Consider the following 27,189-nt stretch of genomic DNA (forward strand, 5'->3'; position numbering starts at 1 on the left):
TGCAAAGGAAAATGAATATTTATTCAATCTCCAGTTTGGGGAGGGGTCTGTGTGTTTAACAGGAAAAGACACAGAAAAAAACTGTCACACAGGAAAAGATAAATATGTTTGATTACTTTAAAAGGTGAAACCCATAACCAAAATTTAAAGGCAAATTAACACAAGTGGAAATACAAATGCCCAACTACCACACAAAGAGAACCATGATCAAGGTCACTAACAAGCGAAGAATTTTAAGCTTTTTGTTTGTTTGTTTGAGTCTCGCTCCGTCATCCAGGCTGGAGTGTAGTGGTGCAATCTTGGCTCACTACAAGCCCCGCCTCCTGGGTTCATGCCATTCTCCTGTCTCAACCTCCTGAGTAGCTGGGACTACAGGTGCCCGCTACCACACCCGGCTAATTTTTGTATTTTTAGTAGAGACGGGATTTCACCATCTTGGCCAGGCTGGTCTTGAACTCCTGACCTCATGATCCACCCGCCTCGGCCTCCCAAAGTGCTGGGATTACAGGCGTGAGCCACCGCGCCCGGCCAGAATTCAAAGTTAAAACAGGTTACCACTTTCACCTGTTACCATCAAGCTGCTTATTTTTATGTTTTTTATTTGTATGCATGTTTACTTTATGTTTCAGTTTACCACCCCCTAAGGCAGCAAGAGAGCAGGAAGAGAAGCAAAATAGAGATATTTTTGACAACTTGGCACTGACAGACTATCCTAAGGGAATAATCTGAAATACATAAAAACATTTTATTCACAAAATTGGTCATCACAGCATTATTTACAATACTGAAAATCTGGAAATAACCTAAATTTCTAACAATTGAAAGAAGGTTAAGTAAATTATAAGACTACGCAATAAAATATATTACCAGCAATATAAAGTATCTTTGTGAAAATCTGTAATAACCACACATAATACTTAGTAAAAAAAGAACATAAATTGCATGATAAAGAACACAATATGACCACAACAATGCAAAAAATTCACACCCCCAAAAAAGACAAGATATTATCTGGCGATTTTGCAGTAAAATACTCATGTATTTGTGCTATATTTCTAATTTTTCCCTAACTGACACATCAATTTTCTAATTAGGAAAAAATACCTTTTTAAAGTAAAGCGAACACAAGATTCTTTAGCAATGTTCATTCCATCCCACAATAGAGTCTAGAGAGTCACAAAAACCTCAGCCTCCTTCAGGAGAGGGGGGAGCTTGGTAGTGAAAAATGGTCATGAATGAATGGGTGAAGAGAGGGAGGGGACAACCTAGTAGGAGGGAGGTAAGGATAGGCAAGGGAAAGGTGGGGACCAGTAGTCATACTGGTCAGCCAAGGAAAGGGGCATTGTGGAGTCAGGGAAGACTCTGACTGCTCAACAGAGGTCTGTCTAGACCCAGTAGTAGGCACTGACGGTGTTATCAAAGGACAGGATCAAAGAGAGATTTTAGGAAGACACATGGATTATTTTAGGGACAGGGGAGGAGAGAGGAGGGGTGGGTAAACTACTTGGAAAGAAAGGGAGAAGGACTGAGAAGATGGCAATGGGAGTGGGGAAGAAGGGGCTGATTGTATTTGTCACCTCACTACCAAACATACTTTGCTCATCTCCAGATAAGTATTTGTGGGTTAAATGCAGGGCAAAGAAACAGCTCATAAGAGGAACCTGCCAACATCCAACAAACTCAGTTCAAATCCACAGAAAATCTAGGAGTCTCCAAAGAAAATCACAGTCTCGCTATGTCACCGAGGCTGGAGTACAGTGGCATGATCTTCGTTCACTGCAACCTCCGTCTCCCAGTTCAAGCGATTCTCATGCCTTGGCCTCCTGAGAAGCTGGGATTACAGGTATGTGCCACCACACCTGGCTAACTTTTGTATTTTTAGTAGAGACGGGGTTTCACCATGTTGGCCAGGCTGGTCTTGAACTCCTGACCTCAAGTGATCCACCCGTCTCGGCCTCCCAAAGTGCTGGGATTACAGGCGTGAGCCACCATGCCCGGCCTCTAACGCACTGGGTTTTAACAAGCCCCTCAGGTAGTTCTGATGTTCCCTCGTGTTTGTGAGCCACTGAATGAGGGTCATTCAAAATGTCTAGAATCACTAGTTCTGCTGTCAGCTAAACCATATGAAAGAACCCCTGCTCAAGTGAAATAAGAGATTTCTACAAATAAAGTGACTGGAGGACCACTAATAAGTCATGTCCAGCTTAGTGGGGTTGGGGAAAGGTTATATGAAGCAACAAAGATATGGTTTCTCTAAGCCAAGTCAAGGTAAAGAACTGTGGAGTAGGCGATAAAGCCAAATGCACTGAACTATGTCATAAGGAATTTACAGGCTGTATTGTAAAAGTCACAGTGAACATGATGACGGCAACAACGAGGATGAAGAACAGGGAAGAAAAAGCTGAGGGAAACCATCGACCAAAGAAAGCCGAGGCTCAAAAGAGAGACGAGCTTCAGGATCAGGAGATGAACAGGGCCCTTCAGTCACAGAGAAATCGTTGTTGCCAGAACAGTCAGTTAACTTAACTGCTTAAAAGATCACCATGCTACCATATATACCTCTATTGTAGGATAATTAATTTTGAAAATCTGTCTAAAATTTACTGATTTTAATATAATATCTTGTCATTTTTGGTAACAATTAATACACTGCAGTAACTTAACGTACTTTGCTGTATTTTGTTTCACAAACATTTACCTTGAAACACTGGAGACTTTGTAAAGAGAAAATTACTAAAAATTACTCCTTCACTATAGGACATTAGATATTTAATAATTATTTAGAAAGCTGCTGACACTTCTGATGACTACTGATAACTGATAAGATTCAACATGTTATAAATATGAGTTGTAAATATTCCATCCCTTTTGAGATTATATACACTAAGCTTTTTACTACCACTGGCCTTTCTGGATACTTTCATATTTAAAGAATACAGAACCACATTCTGGGAGCTTGACAATGACCTAATGTTACATTAATGAAGTCTTCACAGTCCTCAAAATAATTTAGAATTTAATGTTTCAATAAGCAATTAAAATGGAATATTTTGTGCCTCCTGAATAAACACATGTCTGCAACCAACCGTCCCTAAAGAAGGATACTAATATATTTTGAGTGATTCAATCCATCCATGGATATAGTTACATCTTTAAATGTTTTCCAGTGTGAACAACAGTCTTTTAATAGATGGCCATTGAGTTCAAGGGTCATATTATTTGTTAACAAATTATTATTTGGGCCAGAAAGTATCTGAAAAAAGTTTAACCAAATTTCCTACACACCTCATATCTCTAGTTTATTGAGCATTATTTATTATTTGATGTAAAAAGTCTACATTAATTACTTCATACATATTTTATCTTGAGATTTTGAAATCCCATGGTCTTAGAAACAAAAATAAAAGATAGACTTTAAGACACCAGCTTCTGGTATTTTTTTTTTAACTTTAGATTTGAAAAAGAAACATGGACTACATGTTAACATAATATTTTGAATATATAGGGCTACATAAGATACATTATTAAATTATAAACAAAATAATCAGGAATTTAGTGTGGTGCCTAGTTTGATATATGGTTACTTTTTGAAATGCGCTAAATTCCACAAATAATGAAAGTATTCTTTGTGTATAATGTTATGTTTGGTTATTATGTATGGTCTTCGTATCCGAAGGTATGACATAATTTGTGTTTCTTTGCTTTGTATTTATTCAGTAAACAAGCTGTAACTGTTTTAGAAAGAGGGAAATGTTTTTAAAACTGGTCTAATTACCAATTATAAATTAATAAAGACTAAACGAAAAGGGTTGGCTCTTACATATTCTCAGGCCAAATTGTTGATGTATGTTTGGATTAACTAGCCCTCAGGCTGCTTCCAATATTATGGATAATCACAAAACAACCAGCTCTAACTCCTCCTCTCACCAGCTGGAAGGGAGCACATTACATTTGCCATCCACGGTTGGCAAAACTCAAGGCATCAACAACTGGAAAAGATCTCCACCTTGGGAATCATTATACATATTATGATCCTGAAATGGGTCAGAATCCACAAAATACAGTTCCCCTGCATGGATGTCAGAAAAGTTAGCCAGAAATTCATCAGGATTGAAGCCAACCCACACAGTATACCTATAGTCTATGGTGCGTATGGAATAGCCCATGATCTTTATATCTTTTAAACTCGGCTTATCAGAATTCCACTGAGGGAAATCTGCAGGCCGAGGATACTGGCTATAGGCAATCAGTTCACGGGGATTACCAGGGAGGTATGGATCCTCTTCCAAGTCACGGAATCGAAAATGCTTCAGAAGGTTCTTGCCTTCTCTGCACAGCTCAACGTGAAATGAAGGAACGGGGCAGCGAGGTGGAACCTGCAGTCCTGCAAGTCCAGCCAGCGTGGGAAAAAGAGACACAAGTTCCACAAGGTCCATGGATTGCCTGCCTGAAACAGGAAGCAACAGAGCAGAATGGGTTACATTATAAAAGCCTGACATGGCCAGGCAGGATCAGTAAAGGAACCTGTCTGGGCTCCATGTTTTCTTTTTTTAATTTACAACATTTATCTTTAACAACAGACGTTTAGAAACACCACCTCAGTACCTCGCCCTGCATTAATTACTCATCCAATCAAATAGCAGGACACAAAATTAGAGTCCCACCAGCCTGTTGGCACTTTTTAAAACAACCTGAATTTTGGAACCACCAATGTAATAACTGACTCAGACAAGGAGCATCAATTAAGGCTAAAACCACTAGGTAAAAAAGTCTGTTGAGGAACGGGATATTCTGAGTCCCACAGCATCACCCCACACATTACCCCCTTCTGGATGTCTGCATTAGAGTTATATTTTCATTTTATTATGGTCAAATACACACACCATAACATTTACCATCGTAACAACTTTTTAGTGTACAGTTCAGTGGAATTAAGTACATTTACACTGTTGTGCCATCATTACCACCATCCATCTCCAGAACTCCTCTTAATTTACACAACTGAAATTCTGTCCCCATTAAATAACAACTCCCCTTTCTCCGTCTTCACCCAGCAACTGGAAACCACCATTCTACTTTCTATGTCTATGAACTGGACTACTCTAGATACCTCAAAGGAGTGGGATCATACAGTATTTGTCCTTTTGTGACTGGCTTATTTCACTTAGCATAATGTCCTCAAGGTTCATCCATGATGTAGCATGTGTCAGTTTCCTTCCTTTTTAAGGCTGAATAATATTCCATTGTATGGACAGACCACATTTTGTCTATTCTTCTGTTAACAGACATCTCAGTTGCTTCCACTTTCTGGTTGCTGTGAATAGTGCTGCTATGAACATTAATGTACAACCTTTGATTGAATACCTGTTTTCAGCTCTGTGGATATATACCTAGGAGTGGAACTTCTGGGCCATAGAGTAATTCTATGTTTAACTCTGAGGATCCACCAAATTATTTTCCACAGTGGCTGTACCATTTTACATTCTTACCAGCAATGCATAAGTGTTCCAATTTCTCCATATAATCACTAACAGTCTTAATACTTGTTTCATTTTTTTGTTTGTTTGCTTGTTTAGACGGATTCTAGCTCTGTCTCCAGGATGGAGTTCAGTGGCGCAATCTTGGCTCACTGCAACCTCCACCTCCTAGGTTCAAGCGATTCTCCTGCCTCAGCCTCCCGAGTAGCTGGAATTACAGGCACATGCCACCATGCCCAGCTCATTTTTGTATTTTTAGTAGAGATCGGGTTTCACCTTGTTGGCCAGGATGGTCTTGATCTCCTGACCTCGTGATCCACCCACCTTGGCCTCCCAAAGTGCTGGGATTACAGGCGTGAGTCACCACACCCGACCTTTCACAGCTTTTTGTTCTTGTTGTTTTTTATTAATAGCCATCCTAGTGGGTATGAAGTAGTATTTCATTGTGGTTCACCCATATTTAAAGTCTAAATATTGTACTTTATATTGATTCCTGTTAAAATTGATCTTGGATTTGCACTATCATTCTGGCCCTTCTGGATCTTTAAGATAGTGCTTTATCATACTTGATTTCATTTTCTAGACACTTGATTTGTAAGTAAAATAAAAAGAAAACAAGTAAAGAAAATCGAAAAGCATACCTTTACAATGGCAAGATCTGGCTGATGCCTAGCTCTTCAACCGAGTGATCAAACTTACAATACTAGTAACATTGGCCATGAAGTGCACCCCCCACCCCCAAATGTGACACAATGGGAGAATACAATAGCCCATGTAGCACACATGTCAAGAATGTTACCCTGAATGTAGTCATGTGGAAACAATCAGACAAATCCAGGCTGTGGGACACTGTATAGGACAACTCGCCTGGATACTTATAAAAAGATGAGGTCAGGGAGATAATGGGGCCAGAACATGTAAGGCCACTGTGGTGACTTTTACTCAGATCAAGAAGGGTACATAAGAGCCTCCTGTGCCGGGTTGTGACATGACTTGACTTGGGTTTTAGTGAGATCACTGTGGCTGCTCTGAGGAGGAAAACCTCCAAGGGATCCAGGGCACAAGCAAGGAGACCATTTAGCAAGCTGTTGCAGTACTTCAGCACAAGATAGCAGCAGTTTAGTCCAAGGCAGTGGCAGGGGAAGTGGTGGGAAGTGGTACACAGAGTCTGAATGGAGTGTGACAGGCTTGCTCATAGACTGAATATTGCATATGGAGTAAGAGAAAAACAGGGGTTGAGATTATTCCATGATTTTTTGGCATGAGTGACTATTTTCATTTCTTGAGGACAAGAAGAGTGTTGAAGGAAAAGCTGAAGACGAAAGATGTGAAGTCCAGCTTTGGATATGTTAGGCTGGCTAAGTGGGAAAGACTGTTGGAAACAAAAGCCCGAAGTTCAGGGAAAAGACACAACTAGAGATAAAATTTGGAAATAAACTGAAAGGCAGTGCAGTTACATCCATTTCTAAATTGCTGAACACTTCCCAACAAAAGTTTCAGAAAAGATTCTCAACCAATCAGAAGACCTTTCCCAGCAAACAAAGGGCTAAAATCATGCCTTGAAACTCTTTAACCTTTCTATCAATGGCATGAAAGAAGACAGGGCATGCAGTGCACAAAAATCAAATGTGCAAAAAATAAAATTGAGTAGTATAAAGCAAACTCGGAAAGATCCAGAAAAGCCAGAATGATGGTCCAGAACCAGACAAATTTAAACAGGAATCAACATACAATACAAGATTTAGATGTTAAGGATGGATTAAATGCTTAAGTCCAGAAAGGGGGCAATCTGGTTTAGCATAGTTCATAGAAGAGGTACTCCAAAAACAGCGAACATCTTACGCCATTTCAGAGACAGTATACAACCTGTCTCTGAAATGCACTGGGCAGATCGAGTCAGGATAGAACTCACAAGAACCCACACAGGTTGCCCACACATCCAGGAGGGGTATCTGGTCCAAATGGTATTCTGGAAGTGCCTTCTCAAACTGAAACATTTTGGAAGACAGAGACCAGGACAACCACAGGTCTAAACACTACCTTGTGACGAATGGTTGAAGGACTGGGGATTTCAGCCTAGAGAAGAGAAGGTATTGGTGGAGGGATAGGGTGGGAGGCATCACTGCTGTTTTCAAAGTTTTGAAGGACTGGTACATGGAAGTCAAAGTAAACTTGCCCTTCACTGCTGGGGAGGACAGAGTAGAATCACCTGGTAGATTTTACAGATCTAGTGGTTCACTAGATTGATGAGCTGTCAAAATGGAAAATGTACCCCCCATAAAGAAGGCTGAGTCCCTACCAAAAGGGTGCATTGAGGGAAAGGATTCTACTCATCTGTTACGGGGGCAGCCCCTTCCTCTAAGCTCTGGAGCAGGCTCTTGTAGACTGTACCACAGCCCTCCTCATCTTGGGGATACACCTGTTCCTTTGTCCATCACCACCCCACAAGGCTCCTTGTGGACAGGGACCATACTTGTCAGTTCTGGTTCTGTCACTCTTTCCCTGCCCAGAGTATGGGAGATGCTCAGGAAGCATGTGCTGACCACAAAACGTTGAGAAGAAATTCCAACACAAGGCAGGAAGCAGGGTCTGTGTAACCTCCAAAGCCTATGATTCAATAAAGTGGTTCACATATAAACTAAAGGTGATCTTACTGTCAAGCAATATCATTTCAGCATATTTTATACCTGGTTCCATCAACTCTGAGGCTGAATCAAAAGGGTCAAGGTAAGGGAAAAGCTTCTCGCCTGCCTCCGGAAGTGAAGCCGTCCTTCCAGGAACATAGAACATCAGGGGAACATGGGTAGCAACATCAAAATTGCTGTATTTGGCCCATTCTCCATGTTCACCTAGAGCCCACCCTAGTTCATAAAAAGCACAGAATGACAGAAAATGAATAATCATCATACCACAGCTTGTTTAGTTTAGATACCATTTCATTTCCTGTTGTAAAAACCAGAGAAAGTAGAAACTCATCACCTAGAAGAAAAATATTCACTTGGAATTACCACAGAAAGGGTGATTTCAACTGAATGCTGCTGTACTCAAAATCAGTTATTTGTCCTCATGAGGAAACCTTTAAAAAAGAAAAAATAATGAAATTTCCAAACTCAAATATCTTAACAAACTACTAGCAACATATACCTAACGTAGGGCTCTGTGGTAGTTCCCACACATGCATTCGTCCCCTGCTAAGACACGCTCCTTCTTGACAGAGTGGGAACCCTGAAAGCTGTAGTGTCACCACTGCCCTGTCCTGTACCTACCTATCTTTTGACTCATTTCCTCCAAGCTCAGGTTTTCAGTTTTGGGTGTGTGCCACCTAAATTCGAGCTGTGGAACTGCAGCACAATCAACAAATTCAAAAAAGGCAAGGACATCTTGCTCAGATTTTAAGATATACCATAGATGGAGTAAACCAAAACCTTTGATTCCAGATCCTTAAACCTGATTAAAAACAACACAACCCTTCATGCCTATTTAAAACATCCCTTGCAAAAGATGGTTTAAATATTCCAAGTTGGACATGCCCAGTCTTTTTAAGTTACAGCACCCTTTTTGATACAAAAAACAGGCATGACAGAAATTGTATAGTGAGTAGTGTTATAAAAATAACCAAACACACCAAAAGCTGCCCTGGGTAAATTTGAGAAAGTGCTGAAATACACCACACAGCATGAGACCTTGCTGGCTCTGTCTAATAGATGTTGCTGGGGCTGCAAATGGTGTCCCAGCCTTCCAGGACCTGTGGTCTCCAGAACAGGGCTGAAACCTGTTCTGCATTGACACTGCTCTCCTAAGAAGACCCCAAGTTGAGAGGAGCCTCTTACCCACTCATCTATAATCAAAGCAGACTTGATGCCCATCAGAGTTGCCCAATGATTCTGGTGAGCCCTTCCTCCCTCTGGCTGTCAGTACTGGGGAGCATGGTGGGGACTTTCAGATAGCTTGGTGGAGCACAGAAAGAGAGGGAGTTCCCCTTGACTCCTGCCCCAGTCAGTCAGCCCTGTGGGCCAAGGAGTAGCTCCACTGCTCAACCTCTCCACTCTCTTGGGAAGGACGAGGCAGCCTTGACCCAGGAGGGCTGATGAATGTGTAGGTTATCGGCAGGCTCCTAGGCCACCAGCTTGGAGATCACGTTGTCCCTTTTAGATTCAGTGTGGCGGGAATCTAAAAGGTTGAGGATGGAGAAGCCTGCAGGATGGCAAAGTGAGGGACCCCGGCAGTGGGACCTCAGGAATCCATCCCCAGAACTCTGACTGGGGTGCCCGTGGAGGCTCTGAAGGTACGGCAGTCAGGTGCTCTGTGGCATTCTGAATACTGGCACGCAGCCTTCGGCCTCTGCCAGCTTTTGTGAGCTGCCCTGCACCAGGCAGAGGTGGCCCCCAGGCCTGGCACAGGGTCTGACACATGGCACATGCTATAGAAATAACTGTGGACTGCCTGACTGCAAGATCTCATTGAACGTCTGGTGCCGGGCCTCAGCCTGTGCTGCTGCAGCCAGGAGTGAATACAGGGAAGTCTGGCTAAGGAGAATGCATGCCTGTGTGGGCCCCAAGGATCCATCTCGAGATCAGGAGGAACAAGAGCCCAGTGACCTTGACAGGCAGCTCAGGAGGTTTCTGGCTCCTGCTCCAGAGGCCCAAGATGAGGACGTGGCAACACAGGGAGGCCCAGGGAATGATGAGCTCAGGGACACCTGTTAAAGTGCACTTTCCCATGCCCAGACCTGCAAGTTCCTGAGACCAGTTGCAGAAACCAGCATGTTTTACTAGCTCCCAGGTGGTTCTGATGGAGGATGTCCCAGGAGGGTACTCTTAGATGGGCTATTTGTAATCTACAGCAGCTGCCTCACAACAAAGAGTGTGTTCATGGAGAAAAGGAAACTGGGCACTGAGGGGTCAGAAGCAGATGGCAGATCATCAGGAATATGTGAAAAATTATGGCACCTCCATATATAATATTACAGACCTTTCTAAGGGAAAAATCAGGCTTCTGAGAAATGACCCAGAGATTGTCTATGATATTGTTAAGTGTACAAAACCAGGGAACATTAACAGTACACACAGAACAAGCAATCACATCTTGTGACATACATGTTACAAACATACACATGTATATCCCTTTGTGCATACGTGCACAACTGATGGCTGGATCCCTAATCCATTGGCACCTGTTAGCCCTGAGCAGGTGGGAGAAAAGGGCAGGATGTTCTGGCCCTGACTTATATGCTCTGTATCCTTTTTTCTCTTTATGATAAGCACAGGTTATGATTTACTATTATCCTATTTCATATTTGATGATATGAATTATTTTCCTTTTTCTAAGTATATCAGTATTATGGTTATACTTCAAAAGAGGCAATATTTTTCAGAGATAGTGATCAGAAAACAGAACCATCTAGGATTTGCTTCAAAACAATTCGGAGATGGGGGAGTGGGGGAGTGGGAAATGGGGGGAGCTGCTGTTTTATTCCCTGCTCTTGGAATGTTGACGAATTTAAAACATGCTTTTAAAAAGATAGTTTCATTTTTGGAAAAGTAGGAACCAGCCTTAAAGGAGATAAAGACTTGAAAAGCCTAGGCTCTCGGCAGAGAAGACAGCGGGGATGGGGTGGGAGGGCTGGAGCCAGGCCTGAAGAGCTTGCTGGGCTCTGCCAGGATTGTTCTGGACCCTCTCCACCCAAACTAAAAGACCTCCAACCCTCCAGGTTAAAAATGGGGGTTACAAGAGCTCTGCCACACAAATGGAGGGTTCCTGCTGCATTCACCAAGAAAAAAAAAAAGTTGCTACAAGACCCTAAGCATCTAAGACAGAGGTCTCAGGACTAACAAGTTGATCATAAAAATACCCCAGGATCCCAGACTCAAGGCACCACTGGTTCACAAAAGAGAACAAACCCATGTTTATGTCAATGGCAATTTTGCAAAGCATGTTTCACAGGAAAGTTCAGATGTTTTGACTCACCAGGGAATTTCAGAATGCTTACCATGATCCGAGGTAAATGCAACAATGGTGCTGTTGGCCAGCTGAAGATCGTCCAAAGCACTCAAGAGGTGGCCAACCTGTGTATCCAAATATGACACAGAGGCGAAGTAGCTCTGGCGGATTTTCCGCTGCAAATTAAAAAACATAATAATGAGAGTGACTGCAATTTAAATTGCCATGGCATACAGAGATAATGCTTGCCTGAGCATCTCTCCCAATCCCAACCCCTTAGTTGATGCCCTTAATGATTTACTCAGCCAAAATGTAATACTGCTTTTCCTACCGTCTGCATCGCTTCACCCAGAGTCACAGCAAAATCTGTAGGTCTACAAATAAGATACATTTCTAAGCAAATCAGATTTCACTTTAGAGCACAGATCACAGTGGATGAATGTGTCACCTACTGCTCCTTTCTGTCTCCCTCACATATTCTGATGGGTTCCAAGAGATGAACATGTACACAGAAACTGATCCTACAGTCCCTTGAAACACAGGCCCACACATGCTCTGATAAACGACACAAAGATACAACTCAGTTCTGTTAATTTCCTGTGGCTGCCATAACAAAATATCACAAACTGGGTGGCTTAAAACAACAGATATGTATTGTCTCCTAGCTCTGGAGGCTAGAATTCCAAGATCAAGGTGTTGGAAGGGCCATTCTCTCCCTGAAGGCTCTAAGTAGAAGAATCTTGCCTCTCCCTAGCTGCTGATGGTGGCTGTCAGTCCCTGGCATCCCTCAGTTTGCAGCTGCATCACTGTGTCTCCACCTTCATGTGTTCTTCCCGTCTATCTCTCTCCCCTCTTCTTAAAGGACACCAATCCTATTGGATCAGGAGCCCACCTTACTCCAATATGATCTGATCTTAACTAATTACATCTGCAATAAACCTATTTCCAAATATGGTTACATTCTGCAGTACTGGGGGGTTAGGACTTCAACAGCTCTTTTCAGGGAAAAAAAATCATAACTTAACACATAACAACAACCCTGACTGAGCCTTTCCCTCTGATCACTTTCTAACCCAACAGCAGATTACAACTGCATATTTTCATGGACCATGGCCGTTACATGGAGCTCATTTCTAACAAACTGTCAGCAGGCAGAAGAGTGAGGGAGAGACCAGAGAGCAGCACGTCCTTCATAGTCCCTGAACCCAAGAGGGACTTTGGGAACAGCCAGATCATGCCCTGAAGTAAATGAGCCACTGGCCCCTCCTGGGCTCTCATCCCCAGCCTGGTTCACAAATGCTAAGAACAAAGATTAATCCTCCACCCCGAAGAGGGGTGAGAAGAAAGCCATGATTTCTCAGACCAGTCCCTGACTTATCAGCTGGACCCACCAGCTTCTTCTTATCACTGCCAGGGTGAGGACAATCATAAGATTCACCCGTTCTCACTTGCGGTCAAGAGAAAAGATATACATCCAACCTTCTAGCGGGATTATGTTGAACCCTGGCCTACTTATACTTTCTGGTAGATGAAGTATTCAGCCTGAAACGTGTGGAACTTTGGTCCTCCTGGGGAAGAAAGACACCTGTCAGGATGGCTGTGTCCTATACAAAAGTATTCCCTCCTTCCTATGCTAGCCCCTGGATGTAAGGCAATAAGCAGACAAGGTCCTCAACCTTGATGAACCACCCCATCCAGTGAGGACACATCATTGAGACAAGAAAATGTTTAATTATCAGTGAGGCCTGCCGGGTCTGTCCTGCAGACCCTGGCCTATGGATGAAATGAGTACTCAGACACAGGTATGCAGTGTAAGAGCAGCTAGGTGACTGCCTAGCTCTAGTGGCAAGAGAGCAGCCCCAAGAAGCTGGAGCTGCTTGCTTTTACTCAGTGCAGGCACAATGCCAAAAACCTGGCCCCAACCTGTAGGTAATTAACATTTATTGTTCCCCTTCCAGGGAAACTCACATGCACAGATGATCAAAGGTCAGCTCCTGGTCAACATAAGTAAACAAGCCTGTTTAAGATAAATTCCCCCACACTCCCTTGTACCTACACCTTGCACTCTGCCTCAGGGTTATAGAATAGCTGCCTTCAGCTATTCTCCCCTGGGGCTCTGCAGAACCTTCTGACCTTTCAGAAGGTTTGTGTCCTTTCCCTATAGTTTTTCCCACCACGCTGACCGATCCCCCACAGAGGCCCAGGGGTGACACAGGGTAATAAGCCCTCAAATCTGCCTGGAAGATTCCGGGAAGGCTTCACAGAGGAGTTAGAATGTGACAAGAAGCGCCTGCAGTCAGACAAATGGGGCTCGGATGCTCCAAGCAGGGGCTGCAGGACACAGAACAGTATGGAGTTGTGACAGAGTAGGTTGTGTGTGGGGCCAATGAAAGGCTCATGTGACTGGAGAATCAAATGGGAGGGCAGAGGGGTGACTGGAAAGTTAGGTCTGGGCCAGATAATGTGGACCTGGTGGGTCTATCTAGGGAGTGGAGACTCCAAGTTCTAGGCCAATGGAGTCACTGAGGTCTTTCAAGGCGAGAAATTGACATGATCTGGGCTGCAAGTTATTAAGAGTCATGTTGCAACAGGACACAGACACAGATTCCAGAGGCTTTAGACAAAATGGTACTAGGCCACTGCTGGGTACATAAGAGGTGCTCACCACACTTGCTGAATGAACAAAACAAAGCAAGGACCACTAAAGTGGTCCAGAACAATGTGATGAAGGATCCAGAGGACCATGTGGATGTGAGAGGAATTTAGGGGCATCAAGTAGACTTGGGGGCAGGGAGCAGAGCAGGAGGAGGTGTTGAGGAACCCCAGGGTGACTCCAGGTTTCACATTCAGCTGGTGGCATAATTCGCTGGCATGTGGGGGCAGGCGGCGCAAGAGGAGGAGGAGGAGGAAGGAGTTCCAGAAGGGGTGGAGCTGGCCAACAGTGGGGAAGTGACACGGAGCTCAAGGAAGGTCAGGACCCACACAGATGGATTTTATTGGCCACGAAGGTCAGTGCTGAGGTGAAAGTTTAGTGGGTTGGGGAGGTGGAAGCCTGCGTAGAGGACGGAGAAGAACAAACGGACAATGAGGCCACAGACATAGCCAGAACAGCCCAGTGTGCAGTTGTTCTGCCTTGGAGTTCAGGTGAGGGAGTGGAAAGCAGAAACAGGCAGGGGCAAGGGGGCTGGCACTTTTGCAGCTGAGAGGGATGAGAGTGGATGGAGAGGCTGCAGGGAAGGTGGGTGAGAAGGAAGACCTTGCTCTTTTTGCTTGCAGACGTGGGAAGCAGGCACAGTGGTGGGGAGTCGAGGGAAGAGGCCTCGAGCCCAGAACATGCAAACACAAAATTCCAGATCTCAGTGACGGAGATTATTAATAGAGCCCATTCAACAAGTACACACTAGGTGGCATCTGATCCTCTGAATGGCACATTAAAGACTCCAAGACTCAGAAGGGTTAATTAACTTGCCCAGAGTCACACAGTTGATAAGGGGCACAGCCAGAATGCGTACCCACATCCACCCCATCCGATCCCCTACCTCTGCCTATCCACCAGCCTCCATTTCTACAAGAGGAAAGGTGCTGTCCACTGAGAAATGGGGCACAGGGGTGGCAAAGGCCTGGAGGGGAGCAGTGAAGGGGAGTAGGGAAGAGGTCATACAAACAGAGCAGCTGCAGAGGACAAGTGAGGTGAGCTGAGCAGAGAACTTGCCTGGGCTGCTGGAGCTGGAGGCCGGGTATCTGAGGGCCTCTTGCTTCGTGGGGGCATGGATTTTCTCCAGCAGCTTTCAGGACTTGGACTGGAGAGCACAGGGTGTGGTTGGACTGTCTGACAATAAGGGTATTGCAGGAGGGGCAAGGATAAATGGACAAGTATGGTGAGCTAAGTGGCTGGGAAGAACAGTAGTCACCTACCACCAGGCCTTAGCTATTTAGGAAAGCAACAAAGCCAACAGGCCCTGGACACAAGGGGGAGATAGAAATGCATATTCTGGTGATCCCCGTGAGGTGGAGCAAGGGAGGTGCTAGGAGAAGAGGTTGTGGTCAGTGTGGTGACTCAGAAGCAGCAGGCAACAAACTCCTGAGTGTGGCCCCTGAGGTCACTGGCTCATGTGGAGCTGAGTTAGAGGGCTGGAGCTGAAGAGAGCCCAGAGCTGAGAGTCTCAAGAGTGCAGTGAGATGGGCGTGGATGCGGACATCCAAAGCTGCAAGAGGACAGTGAACAGGCCTGAGTTCAAGCGGAATACAGGGCTGGGACCAGCACGTGCATGCATCAGGGAGGCCCTCTGAGTCATGCTGTCCACTGTGTCTAAGGAGGGGACTAACAGAACTTGAAGGAGACCACTCCGTGCAGCCAAAATGGTCCTAGATACTTCTACATGCTCTCTTTGATTCTTGCTGAAAATCTCTAAAGTAGGTGTTATTATGGAAAAACTTTACCTACCTTGTTTCAATTTTATAGAGAAGAAAACTCAGGGAGGCTCAGGGAGGTAACATGACTTGACAGAGGTTAGGCAGCTGGTATGGGGTAGAACATGAATTCGAACCCACACTGCTGGGAACCAACAGATCCAACCATGGGGCTTTGGAGTTACAGTCCCTGGGGATGAATCGGCTCCACCTAGCACTAATTTTGTGCTGTCAGACAAGTCAGCACACCTCTCATGCCTTGAGTTTCCTCACCTAGACAACAGAGAGCAGGTACCTCACTAAGTCTCCATGAGGACTAAAGGCAATACCATACATGAATCAGCACCCTTCCTGGCACACAGTCCATTTTGAAGGGTCATTTTAAGTGACCGTCACTAATAAAGCATCCAGGTGCAGCCTCAGGGCCAGTTCAAGCCACTTCATCATCAGTAGCCCAGAAACACAAAATTAGAAAAAAAACAGATGGATGCATTGCTTTCCAAACTCTCAGTGAAACCAGAATCATGGATTTGAGGAATGAACACCTCTCACCATGCAAACTCTTGTGCAATCTCAGGGGCCAAGTAAGTTTGGATAGCAAAGGGTATCTGTATGCGATGGTTTTATTGTGTTTGTTTTAAACAATATACTACAGCGGAGGCTCTCAAACTTCTGATGAATCAGAATCACCTGGTGTGCTTTTTTTTTTTTTTTAAAGGAAATGTCGGTTGTCAGGTCAGGTTCCACCTCCAGCTTCCAACTGTGTAAATCTGAGTGGGCCAAGACTTTGCATTCCCAACAAGCCCTCCCAGAAATTCTAAGGCAGGTAGTCCAGGATGCATACTTTGAAAACACTGCCATCTTCCATTCACTATAGCTTGCCTGCCACAGCATTCATGTGGTAAGAGAAGGGCAGGGTTCTGTGTGGAATATTCCAGAAAGAGCATTAGTCAATGTGTATTCTGCTCTCCAGGGAGAAAGGGTGATTGATGAGTCAGTGTGAGGATTCTAATTGTGTGGTTGCTCTGCCCCTAAATCATAGCAAAGGAATGCCAGACATCACAACTGGATGGCACTGGCCATGATGGTGTCCCAATTCCCTCTGCACCAAGGTCCTGCTCACCAAGCCACCCCCTGAGAGTGACAGCTAGCCAGGGTGGGCTTTTCCCACAAAGGGAACCTGCAAGTACCAGCAAACCAAGCATTCTGGGCTGCTCGGGAGTTGCTCATCACTCTACAATTAATGAGCTATCACCTAAATTAAACAGTATCCCCCTTGGTTAGGAATGGTCACCCAGGCTGCTTCCCCACCCGTGTCCACACGCAACAAGTCACCAACTCTCTGGATATTCCCTTCTTTAGAAGGTAAGACACTGGTTGGGAGAGTCCTGATCCACGCAACACTGCCTGTGTCCTAAATACCTATAGGACACCTCCACCGCAGCTCTTTGCCCGATAACTAACACAAAGAAAGCTCTTAATAAGACATCATAGATGGAGTTGTGTCTACTGAGAAGAGTGGTTTCACCTATGACACTATGTCATCAGTGTCCAATACATCCCCCAACTATGTCCTTGATACCTGAAAGTCCACAGGAATTGGGCCATATGGCACACTGATGTTTAAGGCTTGGACATCTTCCCGTTGCCTGATGTCCATCCAGGGGTTGTACGCCACAGGGGGTAGGCCATCAGGGACCTCGGAATCGGGGGCCAAGGTGATGTTCTCCAAAGGATACAACTTCTGAAATTCCTTGGGGAAAAACACAAAGCCACAAAGTTGTCACTCTTTTAGCAAAAGCACAAGGTTGTGGCTCTATTAGTATCTATGCTGCCTTTTCTCTAAGCCTGTGATGAATTTACATGGTGGCTCACTAGCATTTCCCATGTGCTTGTCCCTGACCTGGAAGTCCAGCCTTAAGTTACTCTCATGAGATGCCAATGGCAATGAAACCATACGACTTCTGTTTCCTACAAACTGAGCAGCAACAGCTCTCTTCCTTCATACAAACGGATGCCCTTCTGTTCCTGTCCCCACCTCCTGCCGGGCTAGAAAGTGTCGTGAGGTGTTGGGTTCCCAATATCACCCTCAGGTTCAGTAATTCACTAGGGGAACTCATAGGATTCAGCATTTAGTCTCACTCACAGCTATGATTTATTACAGTGAAACACAGCAAAGAAAAAAGGCACATGAGGCAAAGTCTAGAGGAAACTAGGCACAAGCTTCAAGTCCTCTTCCAGGGAAGTCACATAGGATACACTTACTTCTCCCAACAATGAGTTGTGTGATAATACATGTGAAATGCTGCTAACTAGGCAAGCTCATTAAAGCCTCATTATCCAGTTTTTATTTGGGGCTGGTCAGGTAGGCATTGTCTGTCTGAAACATACCAAAATGCCAGACTCCCAGAAAAAAAAAAAAAAAAAAAACCAGGGGTTCATCATCAACCACAATGTTTGTCTAAACAGTTTAAGCATAGTAAGTCAATTCTGGGAGTAGTGGGAACACTTTCGAAATCAAAGTTCCCAGATGCCAGCCAAGGGCTAGACTTATAAGCAGGCCTTTCAAAGAATCACAGCCAGGTCAGCTTTGTTAACTGTTGTCTGCAAAGAGGCAGGAGAGGTGAACCTCACAGCCTTCTTCTTCTATCAAGGGGGCTGACAGCTCCTACCAAGAAGGCAAGGTCCCCTGGGCCAATCAAAGCAAGATACCTGCAGCATCAAAGAGCATACCGCTGGTCTCTACTCTCATTACACGTGAGGGGCATTCTCTGCAAAGTCAAAAGGATGGGATACTCAGGCCCTCATAAAACATGATAGGGAAAAATGGAAAAGGATTCTAAAACAGAAAAGACTACATGCTCTAAGTGACATACAAGCAAGTACAGGATTTGAGGTTCCAAGAAGCAATGCAGTGCTTTGTGTTTACACGATCTAACCTGACAGGCTCAGGGGGAACAGGCAGTTTTTAAAGAGGGCTTCACATTCCCTGGGGCTGTTCTGCAAGGGCCATCCCTTATTACAGGCCTTGGCAGTCAGCTCTGATTCACTTCTCTGTGGTGATCTCGCCATCCAACCCAACAGGTGCTTGGTAAGTTCAAGGAAAGGAAATTAAATCCTCCAGTGGAGGGAAGTGGAAAGCCAAGCATTTCTTACAAGACTCTTACATGTTCCTGGCCTTGGCCTCTAAATCCCATCTTCACTCCACTGAGGACACTAGTGCCCATCAGGCATCCATGATGCCTGGGGATGGCAGGATGTGGCCACCTTCCCTGTGCAAATCCCTCCCTCAACAAACAACACAGCTGTGGTGGCTGTGCTGGATCAGCCTTCAACCAGCTCTTCACCTTGGGGTATCTGAAGGGGATGTGTGGCTTATGATACCCAACGGCCAGGAAGAAAGGACTGGCTGACGTTTTCATCTTTTCCAACAACTGTACGGCTTGCTCAGTGCTCTGTTTGTCAGGCAAGGTGCCCTCGGGCACATCCACCACATCCACAGGGCAAAGCAGGTTGGCATGGAGTTCTCCGTCTGGCCCTCGACATGTCTTTCAAAACAAAATATATAACATCAGCTTTTTAAGTGCAAGAAATGAAAGCCATGAAGGCTACACACACAGATTTAATGTTCACATAATCAGCTCTTCATGTGTTATTCAGACTGAACAGAGACATCAGAAGTAGAATTAAAACAGAAAAGTGTTTCTTGTTTTCCAGGCAGGGGCCAGAAATCCACTAGCACTTAGTTTCTTGCTACTAATACTCTTTCTCCATATCATAACTAATTAAAAGAAACCCCAGTAGACTATTAAAAAAAATCCATCTCTAATTCAACAATAAAAAAATGCCAATTAAAAATGGGCAAAGGATTTGGATAGACATTTCTCCAAAGATGATATACAAATGGCCAACTGAACATGGAAATGTGGTTAACATCATTAGTCATTAAAGAAATGCAAATCAAAACCACTTCACACCCAATAGGGTGGTTATAATTTTTTAAGATGGAAAATAACAAGTGTTGACGAGGATGCAGAAAAATTAGAACCCTCTCACATTACTGGTGGGAATGTAAAATAGTGCAGTCACTTTGAAAACCAGTCTGGTAATTCCTCAAACAGTTAAACATAGTTATTATACTGAAGAAAATTAAAAATATATGCCCATAAGAACACTTGTATAAAAATGTCAAAGGCAGCACTATTTCTAATAGTCAAAAGTAGAAACAACCAAATATCCATCAAGTGATGAATTGATAAACAAAATGTGGTACAACAGACAATTATGTGGCCATAAAAAGGAATGAAAGGCTGGGTGCAGTGGCTCACACCTCTAATCCCAGCACTTTAGGAGGTGAGTGGATTGCCTGAGGTCAGGAGTTCGAGACCAGCCTGGCCAACATGGTGAAACCCCATCTCTACTAAAAATACAAACATTAGCTGGGTGTCATGGCGGGCACCTGTAATCCCAGCTCTCGGAAGGCTGAGGCAGGAGAATCATCGCTTGAACCTGGGAGGTGGAGATTGCAGTGAGCTGAGATAGCACCATTGCATTCCAGCCTGGGTGACAAGCGTGAAACTCCGTCTCAAAAAAAAAAAAAAGAGGAATGAAGTACCAATTTATGCTGTTATGTGGTTGAATCTCAAAAACATTACTCTAAGTGAAAGAAGCCAGAAACAAATGGCTACATAGTGTATGACTCTATTTATACCAAATGGACAAAATACGCAAATCCATGGAGACCAAAAATAGTTCAGTTGTTGTCCCAGGCTGGGTGCTGAGACAAAATGAGGAACAACTGGTAATGGGTACATGGTTTCTTTTGAGAGTGATAAAAATGGTCTAAGATCAATTTGGTGTAGCTGCACAACTCTGTGAGTATACTAAAAACCATTAAATTACATACTTTAAAAGAGTTTTATGGTATATGAACTCTATTTTAATGTAAAAATTTAAAAGAAAAAAACATTTCAAATTACAAAGACAGGTTAAGGCTTGTAAATGACAGGGTCCCAGTCAACTTGATAAGGTGACAGTCCATGGAATTTCCAGATCTTCAGCTACACTAGGCACAGAATGAAACCTCCTGCTTTATTTCCCAAAGTAGACATGTTGGCCATGAGACCAAAGTTAGTTTTGACCATGATTTGTATATCACAAAGACCAAGGGGCTGTGTCAGCTGCTGTTCCATCTCAAAGAGTGTTGCTGCCTTTTCACAGCCCTGCCTTGCTCACCCCACCCTTGGGCAGGACAGCCCAGCACCCGCCTCAGACCACTTGTTCATCATCTATACATACACAATTTGCAGCACTCGAGGGAGATTTAGTATTGTCAGACCCGCCACTTTGAGAAGAAATGGGTAGGAGGGCAGTTAGGGCAGGGACCTGGCCTTCGTAATTGAGGCCACTAAAAAGGAGCAAGATGGCTTCAGGGAATTAAGATGGGATCTTCCCTATTCAAACCATAAGCCAAAGGCCAGAGCTCACAGTTTTCACTGTATTCTGAAATGGAAAGCTGTCAGGAATTTAGAACAATACCTTCCAACTCACCTCCAAACCCTCACCCTTCCCAACATGTTTACTAAAACCTCAGAGGTACATTTCATTTCTCAGTTCCCCAGTTGGTTTTCTCAGTTTCTTTAAATGTGGGTTTTAGTTTCATTTATATATTTGGGTTTCCTCTAAACCAAGATTTTCTTTGTAGGTTACTTTTTTTCATAATGCTCTAAAAATTTTAAACTCCTATCAGATGTCTCAGCTGCTGAACATACACATTAGGTCTGAGACAGATACACGGCATGCCTTTCTCCCATTCTGGGCTAAGGCTCCTGGAGCTCAGCCTCTTTTCTCCCTCCCATGTCTCAGCATCTCCTACAACTCTCAGTCTCATCCAGAGTGAGCATTGGGGAGCTATTCAATGATTCTGATACGTTAAGAGCCCAAGGTTTTAGAACAAGTAGCACCCACCAGCTTCTAGAATGAAGCCACTGCTCCTGTCGGGCCTAATGCTGAACTTACTTCTGTCAAGACATTATCACAAATGAAACCCACAACTTTGTGGTAAATAACCAGCTTCACAGAACATGCAGTATACCCAGTAGTTTATGTGACAAAGGAAAAAGTGGTTCCTTTTCAGAAATGTCCCTTTCACAGCCTTACCTTAGTGTTTTCATACTTCTCAGAGGAAGGATGATAAGGTGGAAAAGACCAGCTATATGGAGAATCATCGGTATGGTTAGAAGTTATCCCTTGAAAAAAAAAAAAAAGTTGTTAAAACATGACGAGTCTTTCAACACCCCACTCCCCATAACTAAAACTCTGTAAACAAAAGGGCAAGTGGAACCTCCCTTCTTTGGGGCTGTTTCCTCATCTACAAAAGTCCCCTCTAAAGCCAAACTCTCTAGTTTCTATTTGAGAACTGGGCATCTGACCTCCTGGTCCCTAAGCCCTAATGATTTGCGACAGGCTCTGTGGAAGGGACCCACAAGGACAAGAACAGTCAGCTCCTTAGAGCCCATGCTGAAACCTATCTCTCACCCTATGAAGGAGGCAGCAGAGGCATCAGCACCGCCAGGGAGTCGATGGGGGCAGGAGAGGGAGGCTCAGGGAAGGTATGTGCCTTACTCGATGCTAACCACATATTAGATAAGGCAGCCAGGACTCAAAACCATGTTTTAGAACTCCAAGTTCAAGTGCTCATTCATGAAGCAGAAATCCACCCTTAAGCTTAGTAGTTTATAGTTTATTTGGGAAGACAATACAGTAGTACTGGAAACCAAGGAAGGACTGCCAGCTTTCAAAAGCATCGAAGTGCCAAGTGGGGGATCCTCCAAGCACAGAGGTTATTGTGAGTCAGGTGAGGACTGGCAGGGAGGACTTCTAGAAGCCAGTAAGGCCTGTGAGGGATCTGAAGGGAAGTGCTGCCTATAGTGGTTAGCCAGGAGTGGAGGGGATCACAGGCAGAACCTCGCGAGAAAGCATCAGCAGCAGTCACACAGTGGGACTCCAATAGGGAGCATCAGAAGAGGCAGGAATGCAGAGAAAGAGGGCAGCGGGTGGAGGACCTATGAACACAGCAAGCACTGTGGAAAGAGCACACAGGAGGCCAACAACCATAGGTCCAAATCCGGATGCTGCCTCTTAGCATCCCTGCAACCTCTGGCAAGCTACTTGACTCCCATGAGTCTCCATGTCTTCCTTGGAAAATGATGATGATGATAAAAACCCACCTCGCTTGCTGTTGGGAGGATTAAAGGAGTGGCCAGCTTGGTAAATGGTACATACCTGGCACTCAGTGGTGGCTACTGTCATCTTGAAGCAGGCCCAATGCTAACAGAAAACGGTCTTGAGAACAAAGACTCAGCTGAAAAATGTGTTCCCACAAGGGCTGCAGGAAAAGGTTTATTCTCTGGGAAGGACATGGCACTTAGAGCCTGATGCCAAAATCGAATCACCAGGAGGGAGGAAGTCAAGCAACATCACTCAGTCCTTGCCTGGCTTCCCCTCCCAAAGCACAATCTCCACCCTCTGCTGTGTTTCCTCCTCTCTCCAAAATCATCACTTCCCTGTAGCTGCATTCAGGCAAGGGGTGTGGTAATGAGAACAATAAACTGCAGAAAGTTCTCCTGACACTGGGCTTTTGGCGGTGCAATATGATTCGTGACAGGTTCACCTCTGAAACTGGCCTGACTTAGTAGAGCTGAATGTTACTCTCAACCTGGGCTGATCAGCCTGACCAGCTGGGTTCCTGCAGAAGGCTGCCAAGCCTGCCAGTGTAACCACTGAGCAAAGGGAAAGAGACTGAAAACATTCAAGTCGTCATTCCCAAATGATAAGCATTATTGTCCCTATGGTGCTCTTGTCTTCCAATACTTTTTTCTCCATTTTTCTCAAATACTCACGCATTACTTCTATAAATAAAAAGTTTTAAAGTTTGTTTGCTTTTCACTATCCCCATATTGGCATTAAAGACAGCCAGTTTATCAGGCAGCATTTGAGGTAAGGAATGTCCATCTCTGGCACCCTATAGATCCTGGGTACCAGATTATACTCATCTTTCTGACTTAATTTCCAGAGTGGGTAGCAGCCCCCACCTAAGCACAGCCCCCTCACTGGGCAATAAGTCAGCAACAGCAATGCTGGCCACATGGGAGGCCCTCAGGTGTCCTTACCCCACCCCTAGATTTACTGACAGGTACCCTGCAAGGAAGAGGGTGGGGCCCCGAGCTGGACTCCACCCAACATTGCCACCTCTCCAGCCTGTGTCCTCCCTACCAAGGAGCTGGAGGACCCAACGGCACACCCTCAGTGGTTTCTGAAAGGAAGCAAAGCTCTTTCTACCCTTTTTCACTTTGGGTGAGAACATGTAGCCGGGTTGACAAGTTGGTTTTTTAGAAAGGAAGCACTGAATAGCGAGGCACTCGCCCAGCCAGAAGAGCGCTCTGCAAAGACAGCCCCATTCCCAGGAGGGGATTTCCGGATTCAGATACCACAAACCAAGAGAACCCAGACTCTGGACATGGAGCAGTACCAGGGTGAAAGACTTTTCCCACCGACATGGTCACATAGCCATTCTCCTTGAAGTACTGGGGGATGGTGGAGAAGTTTCCAGCGTGCACCCTCCAGTAGGAGTTGAAGTCGTACAGGCGGGTGGTGTCAGGTCTCCTGCCAGTGAGGAAAGAAACGCGGCTCGGGGCGCACACTGCTTGCTGTTAGGGAGCAGAAGCAGAGGTAAACATCGTCACAGCAAAACATGTCTGCTATCTCTTAGGTAACCAAGCAACTGCCCTCCTGAGGCCCCTAGCAAACAGCTTGGTAGCTGAGTCATGCAGAGCTCAAACCAGACACTGGGATTTGGGTGTCACCTAGGCAACAGACAGCTTCCCGGAGAGAGAAAGGGAAGCAATCAGCCCCTGAAATCAGCAGATGCTTATCTCCTCCTACGCAATGGCCTCCCCAGGCACACACAGCTGCCAGTGTTGCTGGGGGCAGAGCCACCCTGACTAGCTCTTACCTGAGGCCCAGTCTGCAGACCTGTGGGTGCCCTTCTGCAGCACCCCTTCCTTCTGAGCAGCAGGCAAGGCCCCGTTCTGGGAGAAAGCTGGCCAGTACTGCCGTGAGCACGTTAGGTCCAGGGCAGACCTTCCACCCAAGGAGAAGGCCACCCTTGAAGGTCAAGTTTTCCCATCAGTGGAAAGCCAGATTTTCTCCACTACCATTTTCCAGACTGCTTCCTTCTAACAAGATGTCCCGCACAATCTGCGCCATCTGACAATAGCTGAAGCTCCCCACCCCCAGCCCTCAGTGCCCGAGGAGGCACACACCCACAGCTAGAGGTTCCCAGACATACCTGCGCAAAGGCATTCTGGAAGAGGAGGCTGTGGGATGCCAGTTGGTCGATATTTGGGGACCTCACCAGCTTATCCCCATAACAGCCCAGGGAGGGGCGCAGGTCATCCACGATGATGAGAAGAATGTTCAGAGCATCTACACAGGAGAGAGGGGCTTTGGTGAGGTAACCTGCACTGACACTGAACCCTCCCTCATGGTAGGTGCTAGGTTACTAAGAGGCCCAAGGCTGGACCCTGCACCTTAGCAGCCCAGCCAGGGAGGGGGCTCTGCCTCGGCAAGGGTGGGAGTGGGGCTCGAGGAGGAAGCCTGAGTCCTGGGTGGCAGGGTTAGGCTTTGGTAATGGCCTCAAACCTGGGTGAGGAAGAGAGATAGTGAGTGAAAGACGGTGGAAAGGAAAGATGAATTTAGGAAAAAAAGAGAATGATGTATGGAGGAAAGGACAGATGGTTGGATGGAGGAAGATAAGGAGGAAAAGATGCAAAGTTGAAGGGAAGAAAGAATGGAGAGAAGGAAGGGAGGAGAGAGACAGAAATACGAATAGATAGAAGGTAAAAGGGAGGGATGGGCTAATGGAGGGAAGAAAGGAGGGTGAAGATGGACGCATAGAGATGGGAAAGATGGGGGAAAAGAGGAAGAGAAGCACAGAGGGATAGGAGGAGGATGGATGAATAGATAGAAGGAGGGAAGGGAGGGATGAAGGGAGGGTAGGAAGGAGTGAAAAATGGAGGGAGGGAACGAATGATGGATGGATGAAAGAAGGAATGGTAGGAGGGAGGGAGAATAAAAAGAATGGATATAAACAAAGGAGGAAGGAGAGGAGAGAGAAGAGGAGACGGCAGGGAGAGCGTGGGCGGCACCTGTGGTCGAGTTGGCCTGCGTCTCGGATCCGAGGGCGACGCAGACGGAGCTCAGGACCAGACTGAGCCAGAGAAAGCCTCGGCCGGACGCGGGCGTCGGCATTTCGGATTCGACGCGGCCGCGCGGCGGTGACAGGCTGCAGCAGGTGGCGCAGTTAGCAACAGCCGCCGCAGCCACAGAGGCCTCCTCGTCGGGAACCCATGAAGACTGCGCAATACAGCCGCCGCCCGGGCCCGCAGGCCCGGGCGCTGGCCAGAGCCGGAGCGCGTCTGTGCGACTCTTCCCTGCGTCCGTCCCCTTGGGGGCGGGTTCTAGAGGTGCGCGTCATCCTGCGGCAGTAGGCGTGGCCCAGAGACAGGCGCAGAGCGGGGGCGGGCCAGCTGCTTTGCAAGCTTCGCAGACCCAGCGGCCCGCAGGCCCCCAGATGTAGAACTGCTAGGGGTATTGCGAGTCAACTACTGCCCTTAACAACTAGCAGTTACCCGTCTATTTTGCCTTTGCTTGTGCTATGCCTTTCACCTGGAAGCCCTGCCCCTCCTTGTTATCTTTATAAAAGATATAAGTCTTGTAATCCAGCCTCAATGCCATTCTCCTTCCATGAGGCCTTTTGAGAAAGTCCCTTCCTCCATCTAAAAGGACTCCCTTTCCTATTCATTTCTTCAACTAATTCTTAAGTATCGCAAATATGTATACCAGGCGCTGTTGTTGGTACTGGGGCTCTATGTCCCTGCCTTGGTGGAGCTTAAAACTATAGATGATAGATAGATAGATAGATAGATAGATAGATAGATAGATAGATAGTCGGTGGGCATACCCGGTGTGGAGAAAAATAAAGCGTGGGTGCAGGGCATGCTTGTTATTTTCTATGGGGTGGCCAGGCAGGGCCTCACTAGTGAAGGGGCATTTGAACAAAATTTTGAAGGAAGTGAGGGAGCAAGCCGCATTGAGGTCTGCAAGAAGGGTGCGCCAAACAGAGAGAGCAGCAATTGTGGGGAGATGGAATCTTAGCCCTACACTGTACTGTACTGAATACTATTATACCGTCCTAATACTGCAAACACAGTTGGATTTTCAACTTTGAGAATCAATCTATAACAAAGCCCAGATGACTTAATTATGACTAAACAACAATGGACAATAGGAAGGTACAAAT

General features: G+C 45.5%; 1 protein-coding gene across 2 annotated transcripts; it reads right to left on the bottom strand.

Annotated features, from left to right (window-relative positions):
- Positions 1 to 26,926, bottom strand: IDS (iduronate 2-sulfatase). 2 transcript variants are annotated; one of them, XM_010357684.2, is made up of 9 exons: positions 26,036 to 26,867; positions 25,177 to 25,313; positions 24,358 to 24,535; positions 21,987 to 22,075; positions 19,175 to 19,375; positions 17,410 to 17,580; positions 11,467 to 11,593; positions 8,165 to 8,338; positions 1 to 4,447 (listed from the first exon to the last, which is right to left on the bottom strand). In XM_010357684.2, exons 1-9 carry the CDS (start codon positions 26,136 to 26,138, stop codon positions 3,975 to 3,977), a joined length of 1,653 nt encoding a protein of 550 aa, XP_010355986.2. In that variant the 5' UTR covers positions 26,139 to 26,867; the 3' UTR covers positions 1 to 3,974. The 2 variants fall into 2 exon arrangements, with proteins under 2 accessions (XP_010355986.2, XP_010355987.2); XM_010357685.2 differs by lacking the exon at positions 8,165 to 8,338 and having other exon boundaries at positions 26,036 to 26,926.
- Between the last annotated feature and the right edge of the window lie 263 nt (positions 26,927 to 27,189).

Source organism: Rhinopithecus roxellana, chromosome 7 (assembly GCF_007565055.1).
Source record: "Rhinopithecus roxellana isolate Shanxi Qingling chromosome 7, ASM756505v1, whole genome shotgun sequence".
Lineage (NCBI taxonomy): Eukaryota > Metazoa > Chordata > Mammalia > Primates > Cercopithecidae > Rhinopithecus > Rhinopithecus roxellana.